General features: G+C 63.0%; 1 protein-coding gene across 7 annotated transcripts; it reads left to right on the top strand.

Annotated features, from left to right (window-relative positions):
• Positions 1 to 69: 69 nt before the first annotated feature.
• CYTH1 (cytohesin 1) lies at positions 70 to 14,662 on the top strand. Of its 7 annotated transcripts, none has more exons than XM_048965294.1 (14): positions 70 to 174; positions 6,818 to 6,900; positions 7,783 to 7,847; positions 8,596 to 8,662; positions 8,800 to 8,918; positions 9,221 to 9,301; positions 9,411 to 9,523; positions 9,596 to 9,744; positions 9,822 to 9,933; positions 11,204 to 11,206; positions 12,695 to 12,771; positions 13,001 to 13,072; positions 13,310 to 13,464; positions 13,599 to 14,662. In XM_048965294.1, exons 1-14 carry the CDS (start codon positions 153 to 155, stop codon positions 13,675 to 13,677), a joined length of 1,197 nt encoding a protein of 398 aa, XP_048821251.1. In that variant the 5' UTR covers positions 70 to 152; the 3' UTR covers positions 13,678 to 14,662. The 7 variants fall into 7 exon arrangements, with proteins under 7 accessions (XP_048821251.1, XP_048821252.1, XP_048821248.1 ...); XM_048965291.1 differs by lacking the exon at positions 70 to 174 and adding an exon at positions 360 to 2,849 and having other exon boundaries at positions 13,599 to 14,661; XM_048965295.1 differs by lacking the exon at positions 11,204 to 11,206 and having other exon boundaries at positions 13,599 to 14,661.
• The last annotated feature ends 330 nt before the right edge of the window (positions 14,663 to 14,992 follow it).

The raw sequence follows: 14,992 nt of genomic DNA, 5'->3' as shown, positions 1-14,992 counted from the left end.
GTCTGAGAACCGAGTGTCAGCGGGCGGGGCCTAGGGAGGGGGGGAATGGGAGGGGCCTGCGTTGGCCACGCCTCCATCCACGTCACGTGTCATCGCCCTCTGCGGCCTCGGAGCCGCCGTCACGCGGGCGGGGCCGAAGCGACGGAGGCGGCATGGACGAGGAGGGCGGCTACGGTCAGTGCGGGGGGGACACGGGGGGGCACCGGGGCGGAGGACCGGCACCGGGGGAGCGGTGGGAGGGGCCGCGGGAGCGCCGGGCGGGGCGGGCCGGGGGCTGCGGGGCGGCCGCGGTCGGGTCGCGGCGGGCGGCGCCGGGCCGCGGGGCGGTGGTGCGGGCTGCGAACGGTGATAAGGCGGCCCTGCCCGGGCGGGGCGTTCGGTGCGGCTCCGCGTCCGGTGCGGGCGGAACTGGGGCACGGCCGACGTGCGGGGTCTGATGCCGCCCTTCCGAACCTTCCCGGGCAACTCCGGAACCGGGCGCTGCCGTTCGGGAGAGGCTTCGGCATTTTTCCCGGGCTCGGCTCGGGTCGTTCTCGGCGTCGGGAAGCGCTTCTGACCGCGTTGTTTCGCCGCCTCGACGAAGGGGCTGTGCAGAGGTCGTGCAGGTGGCGGTCCCCCCCCTCCTGTGTGTGTGTGTGTGTCGGCAGGGAGCAAATCCCGGCGGCCGAGCAGCTGGCGGCACAGCTGTGTGCCCACCCGGACCGGGCCGCTGCCATCCAGTCAGCCCCGGCCGGGAGCGGAGCGGCGGACACGGGCCGGCTGTCCCCGCGGTGCTGTTCGGAATCGGACCGTCGGAGCGCCGCCGTTGTCCCAGCGCTGTGTCCCGGGCTGGGCCCGGCCCTGGGGTAATCCTGCAGCACCGAGGGATTACTGCTGGCGCTGCCCTGGAGGATTAAGGGATTTCTCAAAGCGGGGTTGATGCGAGCTCTGCAAAGCGGCTTGTGCCGGGGGCCCGCAGCTGGGGCAGCGCCGGGGTGGGCTGGGGACGAGCAGCCCATTGCCAGCCCTGCTGTCTGGGCAGCAGGTCCCAGCAGGTGCCTTAGGATGGGCTCAGTGGGGCGCTTTGGAGGCTCAGCCCTGCAGCAGGCACTGGGGGCTGTGGGGACACGGGGCTGAAGCTCTGTGTGTAGCTCTGAGGTGAGCTTCAGGTTGCTGGGAGAACAGGCAGCGTGGGACTGGCGTCAGCCTGGGCTCAGGGAGTGTGGGGTGGAGATATTGGGGCTTCGGAGCACGCAGTGTTGTGAGAAAGGCCTTTAGCCAAGGTAGACAGAGCAGAGTGTGATGAGCAGCACTGCTGACACACAGAAATTGTATGGAGGCCCAGGCAGGGCCACGCATCCCTGAGCTGTTGTTTCAGCCCAGCCACGGCTCTGGGTGCACAGTACTGCGCCCACTGCCCAGAGCTGGGGCTGCAGGGTGGAAGCAGAGCAGTCTTGCACCACTCCCAGGGCTGCTCTTGGGCAGACAGAGGCCAGGGCCTGAGCCACAGTTGGTGCAGCTCGTTTCAAATGCCCATGGCTGCCCTCCCTGCACAGGCTTCCTCTGGCCCAGCCCTGTGTCCCTGCAGCTCCTCACAGCTTTTACCTCTGCATAGGAGGAGGCAGCAGCTGCTTTGCTTCCTGGGGAAGGGGAAGCAGTGCAACTCAGTCGTGGAGGTGATGAGCACCTGGCAGCCCTGGGAGCAACTGCTCCCATCTCTTTCCCACCCGTCCACAGCTGCTCCCAATACCTGGGTAACTCCTGCCTGTGCCCAACACTGCAACCCTCAAGGTCCTGTGTCCATTCCCGTAGCCCTTCCCCATCTGAGCACTGCCTGCCCACTTTGGAGTTCTCCCATCTCAGCTCATCTCAGTGCTGCCCTGTACAGGTGAGCAGAGCTGAGGCTCCCAGCAGCAGTCCCAGCTGTCCCAGGTGCCGTCTGCAGGACGTGGCCTCATGCCCCGACAGGCTCTGGAGTTTGTTACTCACGGACTTGCCCCACGCTGGGGAATCACTCCTGCTTGCAGGGAGGGAAGGAGCTGTCTGTCCGGTTTGGGCTCGCTCGGCGCCTGTGGGGCTGGCAGATTGGGGGCCGGGTGCGGTGGGGCCAAACACTGCCCCCAGCCCTGCCAGGGGCCGATAGCTCAGTCAGAGCCCCAGCTCCTGCTGTGGGAACTGCCAGGGCCTGGGGAATCGTCTCCAGCACAGCCGTGGTGTTCCAGCTCCAGGCTGCCCGCTCTGCGCTCCCAGGTGCCCAAGTCCATCGGGGCCGTACTGGGGAGCAGCGTTCCCCTGTGCCCCACAAGTGGGGGCTGTGGCAGCACCCCTCTCCCCACGCCTGCTCCAGCCCGTTGTGTCTCTTTATGCACCTTCCTTTTATGCAGGGAAGGTTGCTACGCAACCAGCGGCTCTTGATGCTTAAAGCTCTAATACGGAGGGATAAAACCGCTCTAAAAATACCCCACCATCAGCCGCCTGGGTGCTGGGGCTGGCGGGGGGCAGGCAGCCTGAGGCCAGGGGTGCTGTTGGGAACTTCCCAACTCTGCGTCCTCCAAGTGGCTTTGAGCTGCCGGCCGGTGCCCAGGAACACCAGCAGCTGCTGTGCCGGCACGGAGCGGGATTGGCTGGGGCCGGGCGCGTGGGCTCCTGCTGCTGGAGCCTCCCGCTGCCAGAGCCGCCTTATCCTGCTCCAGGAGGAGCGGGGACACCCGGGGCAGCCCCGGCTGCAGGGAGCTGCTGCTGCTGTGTGGTGCCCGCCTGCCCTCTGCCTGCCCCAGGGGAGCCGGTGCTGCGCAGCATGGGGACGGTCAGCGAGCTCTGCGCCTCCAGCTTTCAGGCCTTCCTCTGCCCCTCCGTGGCCACCACGGCAGGTAGGTGCTTCGTGCCCTCTGCTCGCTGCAGCATCCCTGTCCCCCCAGCAGATGAGGTGCCCGTAGCTCTGGCTCCATATGGCTCGTGCTGACAGCAGCACAGAGAGTCTCAGTCGTCTTGCTGCCTCCTTCCTCTGTGCGCTGCCAGGCTCGGGCCCCCGCAAGCCCTGGGCTCCGGGTGCGGCTGGTATTGCACCATATTGCTGGAACGGGGTGCTGGGGAGCCTGTGGGAGCACAGTGGGTACATGTAGCACACTGAGACGTGTCCAGCAGCCCCTCACCCCCCTGCCCCAGCGCTGCCGTGGGTGATGCCCTCACTGCTACTCCAGTTGGAGCAGGAGCAAGCATGCGTGGCTGTGAGCAGAGCTCCAGCCTACATTCTCCAGGCAAAACCTGGCTGGGGCAGCCCAGCGCCTGCTGTGTCACAGCTGCCACTGTGGGCTGCCAGTGCCTGTGAGCTGCTGCCGTCTGTCTGGAGGCTCCTGCTCCTAAGCTGGGACCTGGGAATGGAATATAAGTGAGGAGCATGTGGGATGCACTCCTGGCACCCACGTGGGGCTGCAGGAAGGTGTAGCTCTGTGAGGGTGGATGTGGCTCCATTATGTACCCCCAAGGTGCTCCAGCCCTGTGACTGAGCTGGGCTCTGTGCTCAGGGGGTGCAGGAGCCTGAAACTAGCGGGGTAGGTTCCCTACTGGGGGTAGGGGTGCAGAAGATGAGGTGTCAAGGCAAGGCTGCTCCAAGGGGCTGAGAATCCCAGCCACCTCTCATCTGTGAGGCAGGGCTGGGGGATTCTATCTTGGAGCCACCCGTCCCTGAGCCGTGCTCCTGACGCACCTCAACTGTCTGTGGGGAAGAACAGGGCTGACGCAACCCAGGATGTGCACACAGCATAGTGAAAACAGGATGTGGTGCACTGGGGCGGGGGCAGGAAGTTTCTTGGGGCCTCTCAGTCCCCCCCTCAGCAGTGGGGTGCAGCAGGAGCCCCACAGTGGAGCCCACAAGCAATGCCCTGAGGTCAGCAGCCCATGCCTTGGGCTGGGGTGTCCCTGCGGTCTTCAGCTTTGCTTGTGCAGCACCTGTGCAGCAGGAGGGCTGTGGCCCCACAGCACAGTGTTCGGCTGAAAGGCCAGCGTGAGCCTTTTTTTAGGCCTTTCTTCCCTGGGAGATCCCTGCAGCCAGCGCTCTGGATGCCGTTTTTCCATCGCACGCCGTGGAGCAGCATTTAGCTGAGTCAATGTGGCAGAGCTCTTGTGGTCTCTCCAGGCAGCTGCAGCGGGACAGGGCCTTGCCGAGGGCTCTGCTGCTGCAGGCACGGCACCGTTGCGGGAGATGAGAGCAGGTGGCGGCCCTTACAGCCCTGAACCCACAGCTGGGGGGTATGGCTGGGCAGCGCCTGATCTTCAAGGCAGGGTAGGGACCCCGGCTGGGGTGGGAGAGGGGTCCCCGGTGTCACCGCCTTGAGCTCGGGACGTGCTGAGCCGCATGCATCCTGGCAGCCCCCGAGGAAGGAAGGGCCGGGCCGGGTGGGCGGCAGCGACCCTGGAGGCCGAGGAGGGGGCGCGGGGCTCTGGCTGCACAGGAACCGGGCGTTGCTGGTGCCAACTCCCGGCCAGGCTGCGATGACGCCTGGCACAGCACGGAGCTCATTGGCCCGGCGCTGCCCTGACTCACCCGGGAAGCGCTGGGAGGGGGCAGCTGTCGGCACCCCAAAGGGCAGCACCTCTGCAGCGCTGTGTGGACGTGGGCAGCGGGAAACAGCCCGGCAGGATGGTCCTCGGGGTGCAGGGCGGCGGTGAGCAGCCAGCGGCCTGCATGGGGCAGCGGGTGGGAAAGAGGCAGGTGGGGCTGGGTGCCATGCAGAGGGGCTTTGTGTCCATTCAACGCATGGTGTGAGCGAGGTATGTGCTCCTGTTCCTTGCAGCCAGGACGGAGCCTTGCCATGCTCCTCGCTGCCCTGGGGGTGAGGCAGCTGCTCCCCTGCATTGCTCTGCAGAGGTTGGGGGGATGGCACACGGTATTGGTGCTTTCTGGTTTGTGCTGGAAATCCTTGCTCTCAGCATGGCAGCCTGGGATGACAGCCTGGTATGGTTGCTGGACTTGGTGCTCTGCTCCAGCCCCTGCTTACAGCCCTGTGCAGGGCTGAGGCTCAGAGGCTGCTGCAGCTCCACTCGGCGCCATGGAAGGGTTAACGCCTGCGTCCTTTGCTGAAAAAAGCTCTGCGTCTGGGGTTTCTCTTCCTCCTGCTGCTGCTGACACGGCTGGGCCGTGTCACGAGTGCTCTCCCAGCACAGCAGCAGGCAGGCTGGGGGGGGATGGGGGGGAGGAAGGATTTTGTGGCTGCTACGAGTCTCTCTGAGCCCCCTGCCCACACTGCCCAGAGGTGGGCAGAGGCAGCGTTCCCCCAGGGCTCTCTGCACCTACTGCGTGCCTGCACTGCTCTATCGCTGCTGCAGCCTCCCACCCGTCCACCCACCCTCTGCAGGCCTGGGGGGACTGCGGTCTGGCACTGAATTTCACCTCCCACACGGCCCCACACTGCAACTCCCAGCAAGCCACATCCTGCAGGGTGCTGGACACAGCCGGACCAGAGAGGCCGTGCTCCACTGGAACCGACTCCATTCCAGTGCTGGGGAGGGTTTGAGCAGCCCACGGAGCAGTGCCTCCAGCATTCTGGGCATAGATAGTCCAGAACCTGGTGCTGTAACTCGGATATCTGAGGCTGGAAATATTGGGAAGTATTCCGTCGAGTCCAGAGGGATTGTGTCGCAAGCTGGAGCTGCTGCTGACCTTTGCAGAGGGGATTTCTCTAAAGGAGGAACCTCATCAGGGAACGCGAGCGGAGTGAGGAAAGTGCTGAGCTGGGACATTCGGTTCATGTGAGCACAGCCACCACCCCAGAGGCACTGCAAGCCTTGGCGAGGAGGGGGGAACAGCACTGGGGACGGCGCTGGAGAGAGCAAACGGTGCTGGGGTGTGAGAGAGGGGATGGAGGGTCCTGGCTGTTGGGCCCCCAAGGAGTGCTGGGCTGAGCTGGGCCTGGGACAGCACAGGGTGGAATGGAGGGGGCAGTAGGGACCTGGGGACTGCGGTGGCACCTGGGGATAGGTGGGGGAAGAATGACGTGAGGTGCTTTGTGGCAAGAGCTCTGCTCTGCAGGCACCAATCTTGGAGTTTTGGTCATGCCCTTGTTGTGGGATGTGAGCTGAAAGGCGATGGTAGGGCAGGGGGAGGCGGGGGCTGCCAGGGTGACCTTGGGAACAGGAGCAGCGAGTGCCATGTAAGTGCAGAGCGGGAGGTCATGCGCTGGGGAGCAGCAGGAATGTCACCCCTGAGCTGCAGTGTGAGGGAAGGGCGATGGAGCGTGTGGCTCAACCCCGGCTGCTGTGGGTAAAACAAGGCAGCCAGGTGTCACCCCGTGCAGTGATGCGTGTTGGGGTGCACTGGCTCTCACCTCCATTCAGGTGGGTGCATTCAGCACGGAGGAGGCACCAAGGACGGCCCGGAGCCAGCTTTCTCTGGGGCTCACCCATCGTGGCTTAGCATCGCTCAGGTGGCTCTGGGTCCCTGTGGGGGCTGCAGGGCTGGGATCAGCCAGGGTGGAATGGAGGAAGGAGCACGGGGCTGAGTGGGAGCTGCCAGCAGTGCCACTCGAGGAGCAGGGCATCCTCCCAGCCGTGTGGTGCCATGGCTGCAGTGGGCACAGGGGTTAGAGGCTGCATTGGCACCAGAGGCTGGGCCAAAGCTTACTGCCTCAGACTAAATCAGCAGGAATCTGTGGGGCCAGGCTCCCCCCACAGCCGCTGCCCAGCTGGGGAGCACAGTGTCCATCGCATTCCTTGCGTGCCGCTGGCAGCTCTTGGCCATGCAGGGCTGGGGCTCACCAGATCCTTCAGTAGTACCACATGCCAGCTGCTGGCAGGATCCTGGCGTGAGGGTGATCCCCTGTGCTGTCCTTGTCCCTCACAGTGCCCAGTGACCTGACCCCGGAGGAGTGCCAGGAGCTGGAAAACATCCGCCGCCGCAAGCAGGAGCTGCTGGCTGACATTCAGGTATGGCACTCAGGGCTGCTGCATGAACACCTGCATCCCCATCCATGGCTGACCCAGATGAGGCCTCTTGCTTGAGCCCAACCCCGTCCTGGGACCCTCACCTCACTTCTAGCAGAAGAGGCTGCTTTGGATGGGGCTGCCCCACAGCCGCAGTGCCCATGCAGGAGCTGTGGTCTGGCACTGTGCTCCTGTCCCCTTTCCTTGCCAGCTCTTGCTCCTTGCTGCTTGCAAAGATTCTTGTGGAATTTCTGGGGCAGAAAATTGGAGCTGCTGGGAATGCAGGGCAGGGAGAACTGGGCCCAGGGGGTCAGCAGCTGCTGCAGGACCCCGTGATTTGCTGCCCCATCCGTGGCAGGGATAGCCCTGCAGGGAAGAGCTCCAGATTGTACTCTATCCTGTGGCCCAGGCATTGACATCTCCTGTGCCACCCTCCTGGCACAGACAGAGACTGTGCTTCTGGGCCAGGGCTTTGTCCTGGCGAGTGGCTGTGAGGTCAGTGCTCATCTGGGTCGCTCATCCGTCATGTCCCTGATTAAGGCAGCACAGGCTAATTACTGCCATATGCTGGGTATGATCTAAAGGGATTAGGGGTAATTTTGTTAACCTCTGAATCTCTTCCTTCCTGCATGCACAGAGTGTGGCAGTGCTGTGGGGGGATTAGCAGCGGGGTGCAATCGGTTCCCCTCTGTCCAGTGCCCCAGGAGCTGCTTCAGCCCCAGGACAGAACTCAGGGGGAGACATGGGGGTCTGGGGCCTCTGGGAGGAGTAGCTCTAGGGCTGGCACAATCCCCACCTCAGTCTGTGGGGTGCCCTGCATTCTCCTGGGCAGCTGGGGGTGGGAGGAAGGCAGGCCCTGGCTCACTGTGTGCTCTCTCCACTCAGCGGCTGAAAGATGAGATCGCAGAAGTGACGAATGAGATCGAGAACCTGGGCTCCACAGAGGAGAGGTGAGCCGTGCTGTGCTGCTGGCCTGTCCCATAGGTGCTGCTGCGTGTGGCTTTCCCAGACACTTGTAATTCCTCAGTGCAGTTGCAGGATCCCAGACTGAATTGTTCCTCCAGAAGTCTGTTTTTCCAAGGCTCATCCCCTGTCTGGCCACAGAGACTGACAGACTTTGTTATTCTGGGCTGGTGCAAGCAGTGCCAGCATGGGATTAGGGGGTCCTGGTGGGAGCTGACTCGCTGTGTCATTTCCAATTGCCCTCACATTGTCCCCACAGCCCCGCTGCAATGCCAGGCTGCCCCTTCTCAGGCAAAAGGAGGCTGCTGGTGTGGTCTGCACGGTGCAAACCCAGGGCAGCTCCATACTCAGGGCCTGGCAGCATCAGAGTGGAGCAGGAGGGGAGCTGAGTGCCAGGTGCTGCATTTTCCCCAGTTTGTGCAGGTTGTGCCCAGTTTGGTGCTGGGGAGACTGTCATGGGTTGAGGAGCTCTGCTTCTGGTCACATCTACACAGGGCAAGAGGCTGGGAGGAGGAAACCAGGGCTCCTGAACTTCTCTGGGCAGTTCTCTAGCACAGGTTGTGGGTGCCCCATCCCTGCAGGTACCCGAGGCCAGGTTGCATGGGGTCCTGGGCAGCCTGGTCTGGTGGGGGACAACTCCAGCCTGGATTGGAATTGGGTGATTTGTCATGACCTTTCCTACTCAAACCTTTCTATGACTCTCTTTGATGCTCAAAGCTGTTTTATTTCCTGCAGGAAAAACATGCAGAGAAACAAGCAGGTGGCAATGGGCAGGAAGAAGTTCAACATGGATCCCAAGAAGGTACTGGGGACTGGCACCAGGCTCAGCAGGGTGTGCTGCACACCATGGTCTGGGTGCTGAGCCGAGCAGAGCCAGGAGCAGGGAATGGAATGGGGTTGGAAGCACGACCCAAAGCAATGCCTCTTGCTGTGCTCCAGGGCATCCAGTTCCTGATTGAGAACGACTTGCTGAAGAACACGTGCGAGGATATCGCTCAGTTCCTCTACAAGGGAGAGGGCCTCAACAAGACAGCCATTGGGGACTACCTGGGCGAGAGGTATGCAAGGCCTGGAGCAGCTCGGTCCTGTGCAGGAGGAGATGGTGCAGCCCTTGCAGGGTGCTGCTGGGCTGGCTCCAGGGCCCCCAGCAGGACATCAGGCTCTGGCCCCTTGCTGAGTGTCAAGGTCTGTGGCTGGGCTCCTGGAGGGGCTGCTGTGTGCAAACCAGGCTGTAGGATGGTCACAGCCACAAGTTCCCTACCCTGAGAGGAGCAGAGAGCAGAGCGGGGCAGGGGGCCGCATGGCAGTCACAGGACCCAGCTGATCACACACACCTCGTGCTCTGGCTTTGTTCCTGCAGGGATGAGTTCAACATCCAAGTCCTGCATGCCTTCGTGGAGCTGCACGAGTTCACGGACCTCAACCTCGTCCAGGCACTGCGGTGAGCCGGGGACCGAGCGGGGCTGGGCTGTGAGCTGTGTGCCCTGCAGGGCCCTGAGGGTGGGAGGGTGCACAGAGCTCCAAAACAGTGCTGTGCCTGCTGTCCTCAGGCAGTTCCTGTGGAGCTTTCGGCTGCCAGGAGAGGCACAGAAGATCGATCGGATGATGGAGGCCTTTGCACAGCGGTACTGCCAGTGCAACCCCGGCGTCTTCCAGTCCACAGGTGAGCACACTCCGGGCCTATGCCCAGCTCCATGCCCTGCCTTGCACCTGACCGTCCCCTCTGTCCCCACAGACACCTGCTATGTGCTCTCCTTCGCTATCATCATGCTGAATACCAGCCTGCACAACCCCAACGTCAAGGACAAACCCACAGCAGAGCGCTTTATTGCCATGAACCGTGGCATCAACGATGGGGGGGACCTGCCTGAGGAGCTGCTGCGGGTAAGGGATGGGATGCAAGGGTTCAGGGCTGGGGCACAGCAGGCTCACAGAGGTGACACCGTGTGTGGTTGTACCAGAATCTCTATGAGAGCATCAAGAATGAACCCTTCAAAATCCCAGAGGATGATGGCAATGACCTCACCCACACCTTCTTCAACCCCGACCGGGAGGGCTGGCTGCTGAAGCTGGGTGAGTGCTGGCAACCAGATGGGTGCAGAGTGAGCTCTGCCTCAGGAACTGGGCTGAACCACGAGTACGATGCCCACAGACTGCCTGCACCTGGCTCTGTGGAGCACAGCCCTACCAAGGGATGATGGGCTGCAGCCATGAGCACAGCCCGCAGGGACGGTGTCCTTACCTCTGTCCCTCCATCGGCCTCGCACTGAGCAGCAGGAGCAGAGCTGCTGCTGGAGGGACCCTTTGCTGCAGCCACGTGGGCTCCCAGAGGGATTCTGCCTCGAGGCTGCTGTGCTGAGCTGGTGCCGGCTCTGGTGTCAGAGCACAGAGCTGGGGGGCTCTGCACAGCACTGGGGCACAGCAGGGTCCCATTGGAGCCCCAGGGAGCGAACGGCGAGCTGCCCCCGGGCTGCGTGTCCCCTCCATGCCTCAGAGCGGTCCCTGCCTCACCTTCCCACAGCATTATCACCTCTGCATCCCGGCTCCACATGCAGGCAGCGTGCATGGCATCCCCGCTGCACAGCCCAGCGCGCAGACACGAGCCTGCCCCACACCCTGGCTCCTGCAGCTTCTCATCTCGGCACCTCCTGGGGACCTCTGCCCGGGTTGAGTGAGGAGGGGGGGTGCTGGCAGGAGCAGGGGCTGCAGGGCCTTTCCCTGGGCTCTTGCTGAAGTTGGGGCTCTGTCCTCTCACTGGGGGCAGTTTTTGCTCTGTTGCCACCCCCGTGAGATGGGATCAGGACCTTATCCCTTTCTGTGCAATGAGCGGCACGGAGCCCTGCCTGGGCTCTGAACAAAGCGCCAACTGCTCCCCAGCTGTGGGATGGGGGCATGAGGGGCCATGAAGAACCCTTGGCCCCTGCTACTTGTGTCCCCATCGATCCCAGCGCTCTGCTGGTGGAAGGGTCCCATAGCACGAGGGTTGGGGCTGCTCAGAGCCAGGGACACCAACAGTGTAGCAGAGCCCATGAGCCCCAGCACCATTGAGCCCCCTTGGGGCCGTGGGCAAGAGGGGAGGGGGGGGGGCACAGCCACAGAGCCAGGGCATGTTATCCTGTTATCCCCGTGGTGGTGCCGCTGGCCCGTCCCCTCAAAGCTCCCCATCTGCAGCCCTGTCCCGCTGACACACATGGCTCTGTGCGGGGCGAGGGGGGTTCTTCGGGGTTTTCCTCTTTTTTATTTTTATTTTTCCTTTTTTTTTTTTTTTTTTTAATTTTCTTTTTTCCCTCATTTGTATGTTTCCATGATTTTGGCTCTTCCTTTCCTTGCCCCCCAACTCCAGGAGGTACGTACCCCTATCCCCCTGCTCTGCTCGTGCCTCTGGGGCTTTGTTTCCTTTTCGTTTTTAATTGCTGGCGATTAGTCTCATTGCTGCTGCTGCTAACCACCGCACTGCCCGGGGGGACCTTGCCTGCAGGGACAGCCCCGCACCCGCAGCCACCAGGGCAGGGACGTGGCTGCTGGTCCCTCCGATGCCGAACGCTCCCCGAGGCCTCCCGGTTCCCTCTGCTGCCTTGAGTCCCATCTTGAGGACAAATGGGGCAGTGACCACTGTTCACCGAGGTGCTGGTGTGCCCTCAGACCCATCCACAACTGGTCGTTGCCTCCAGTACCGTGAGGGATGGGGCTGGGATTGTGGTGTTTCAGGGCATCCGGGAAGGGCCCAGCCTGCATGCCTGAAGCTGGCTGGGTGCAGGGAGCAGGTGGGAGTTTATGTGCAGAGTTCTGTGCCATGCTGGAGCTCGTGGCTGTCCTGGTGCTGGGCACAGGCGCTGCCCTGGCTCAGCCTGTGGGAGCACAGAGCCCAGCTGGGCAGCGCTGGCCCCTCACTCTGGCCAGCCCCAGGGCTGTGCTGGTTCTCGGTGCCACACGGTTCCTCCTCCAGAGCTCTGGCATGTTGTCACCTGGTGAGGCTGTAGCCTGCGAGGAGGGCTTGGGAAGAGCTGGAGTTTCTTGAGGTGGGGGCTGGAGGGCATCGAGCCTCGGGCCGTTGGGTGGGCTTGGCTCCAGGTGAGCAGGGGAGGGGGGGCTTTACTGGGAAATGCCAGCCCTGGCCTGGCTTTGGGGCAGGGAATGGGGTGTGGAGGCTTTCTCAGGAGCGGGCACTGTCTGTGGTTGGGTTCATGGGTGGGCAGGAGGGTGGCATGGGGGGATGTGAGGCTGGAATCTTCCTGCAGAGCCGAACAGAGGGAGAAGAAATGAGCACATTCCCTTTGCGCACACATTGCTTCTTTGTGCCCACCCTGGGCAGCATGGCTGGCACCCATAGCACAGCGCTGAGCAGAGCAGCTAGTGCCTGGAGCGTGCTGGGGGTGTGAGGGCAGAGCCAGGCCCAGCACTGCAGCACTCTGTGAGCCTGGGGGGGAGCGCTCTGCCTTCGCAGTGGTGGGTGTAGAACTCTCTGGCCAAAGTTTGCATGCTGCAGCGCTGAGCTCTGCCTTGCTTTGGCAGTGGGCTGTGCTGCAGGGCTGGCTGCGGCCCGCAGCCCCTCTGAGCTGCAGCACCCTCTGCCCGCACATCAGCATTTTATTGGTGCAAACGGGCACAGCAGCGCTCCCATCCCTGCCCTCCCACCACCCTCTGTCTCCATCCTCATCCGTCTGCTTTCCGCTCATGCTCTGCCGGCGTGCTGTGTGCTGCCTGCTGCTCTGCGCCCGGCGCTCTGGGCTGCCTGCCTCTGCTTGTCTGTGTGCGTCCGCGTGGGCTGCAGCGCTGCCGTGCCGTGCTGTGCGGCGGCACCAGGGCTGCCCCAACCTCCTCTCTCTGCTCCCAGGAGGAAGGGTGAAGACGTGGAAGCGGCGCTGGTTCATCCTGACAGACAACTGCCTTTACTACTTTGAATACACGACGGTCAGTGACCTGAGCAGGGGTTGGGGCAGAGCGGGGTGGGGACCTCCAGGGGGTGTTGTGCCCTGCACCATGGCCCTAGGGGTTGGGATGCAGACTAGGGCTGGGCAGTGCCGGCAGCCTCTGCACAGGGAGTATTGGATGGAGTGCTGGAAGTGCTCAACCCTTCCTATGGGGCACTGGGAAGGAGTTGGAGGTGTCTTTAATGAAAACCTTTGCTTGGCCCCATCAGGATAAAGAGCCACGTGGCATCATCCCCCTGGAGAACCTGAGCATCCGTGAGGTGGAGGACTCCAAGAAGCCCGTGAGTGCCAGGCAGGATCCTGTGAGGCTGGAGGGGCACCTGGGGAGGGTGGGACAGGGAGAGCCAGAGGGCCCTGCTGTGGTGGCAGGGCACAGCTGTGGGGTGATGTTACAGCATGTCCTCATCCTGCTGAGCTGGATGTGCTGGGTGCCCCACTGCTCTGCACCGTCCCCCCAGCCCGGGGTGCCCCACTGCCCTCGGGGTGGGGGCTGTGTCTGAAGGACTTCCTCCCTGCAGAACTGCTTTGAGCTCTACATCCCAGACAACAAGGACCAGGTAATCAAGGCGTGCAAGACGGAGGCAGACGGGCGGGTGGTGGAGGGCAACCACACCGTGTACCGCATCTCAGCCCCCACGCCTGAGGAGAAGGAGGAGTGGATCAAGTGCATCAAGTGAGTGCTCTGGGGGCCATCCCCTGCTCTCAGCGTGGGGAGTGGTGGGGGAAAAGGGCTTCGCATGGGGTGCAAAGGGGGGCCGTCCCCCGCAGGACAGCTGCAGGCTGACACTCGCCATGCTCCCCCACCAGGGCAGCCATCAGCCGGGACCCATTCTACGAGATGCTGGCTGCCAGGAAGAAGAAGGTGTCCTCCACCAAGAGGCATTAGCAGCCCGGTGAGGCCGCCGTGCCCCAGGCAGCACCATACCTCCCATCCCCAGGGCTGTGGGGCTGGGGCTCAGCATGGCCCTGGGGCCAGGACCCAGCTTCAGCTTTGCAGTTTCTTTACCGTGGGGGGAGGGAAAGAGCAAGGGCGTCTCGGTGCCATTGCCACCTCACTTCCAGACAGCTCCAGGCTGCAGCTGGGATTCCCCTGCACACAGTCCTGGGGTTGGCTGTGGGATGGGAAGTGCCACCTGTGCACATCGCTCTCCCTTCCCACCTTGGCAGCCCAATGCTTGTCCAGCATTCCCCCGCTGAGCTCCCCCTGAGCAGCTTCCAGCCCTGGGCAGCATTGAGCTGCAGCCAATGGGCAGAATAAGAGCCAGATCAAGGGGAATCCAGGGACCCCATGTTGGGGACATGCTTCTGGGTCCCAGCACTCATGTCCTGAAGCACTTGAGGTGTCCCATCCTGGAGAAGAAGGCTGGTGGCTGTGGGGTGCTGGAGGCATGGGGCAGCCCTGGGGCAGTGGCAGCACTCCTGGCCCTCGTTGTAGCGGGCTTGGGGTGCCCTCCCCAGCCATGAGGTGCCAGAGCTGGGTGAGGCTGCAGTCCGATGGCACCGGGCTGGTGCTGCCTTGCCACATCCTGCAGCCATGAGCCCCTTGGTGCCAGGTTGGGACGGCCATCGTGAGCCCCCGTTCCCAGGCAGGACTGCACCAAGGATGGCTGCAATCAGGATGTGGCCCCACGAGCACCACGGCCGTCCCATTCCCCAGCCACACGCACAGGTCCGGAGAGGCACCTGCATCAGTATTAGTCTATTTATCAGAGGTGTAAATATTCCTGTATAGTTTTCTCCTTTTAGATTATTTTGTATGTTGGGGTTCTGTGCAGAGGTCTCTCTGGAGGGCGCGGTGCGGCAGGATTTTGTATTCTTTATTTTTTTTCCTTTTTTTTTCTTTTTTTTTTTTTTTTGCCACGGCTTTGTAAACTGCTGAGGATCTGCAGCCAATAAACACCGAACTGCGCTCAATTCACGTCTTCCTGGGCTTTGTTGCGGGGGTCTGGGCCGTGCAACGTCCCAGTCCTGAGGTTTTGGGAAGCAGGGACCGCGGGGCAGGACGGCTCCTGCTGCTGTGGGCTGGGGTCGAGCCCTCGTGCCGCCCTTTGGGGAGCTGCAGGACCGCGGTGGGCAGCGGGCCGAGGAGGGGGCGGCTCCTGGTCCCCATCACAGCTCACGGAGACCTGCGTCCAGCTGGGGGGAGGAGAGCAATCGACCCCTCTCGACGGCAGCCGGGGGTTATTGGGGCAGCCCCGCGC

The sequence above is a fragment of the Lagopus muta genome, chromosome 18 (genome assembly GCF_023343835.1).
Source record: "Lagopus muta isolate bLagMut1 chromosome 18, bLagMut1 primary, whole genome shotgun sequence".
Taxonomy (NCBI): domain Eukaryota; kingdom Metazoa; phylum Chordata; class Aves; order Galliformes; family Phasianidae; genus Lagopus; species Lagopus muta.
The sequence above is the reverse complement of the archived record's forward strand: the minus strand, read 5'-3'. Positions and strand labels throughout refer to the sequence as shown.

Coding starts and splice junctions, on each gene's coding strand:
- CYTH1 (XM_048965291.1), top strand. CDS start 2,777: ATGGGGACGGTCAGCGAGCTCTGCGCCTCCAGCTTTCAGGCCTTCCTC. Junction 9,745..9,821: donor TGCCTGAGGAGCTGCTGCGG/GTAAGGGATGGG, acceptor TGGTTGTACCAG/AATCTCTATGAGAGCATCAA. Junction 13,073..13,309: donor TGGAGGACTCCAAGAAGCCC/GTGAGTGCCAGG, acceptor TCCTCCCTGCAG/AACTGCTTTGAGCTCTACAT.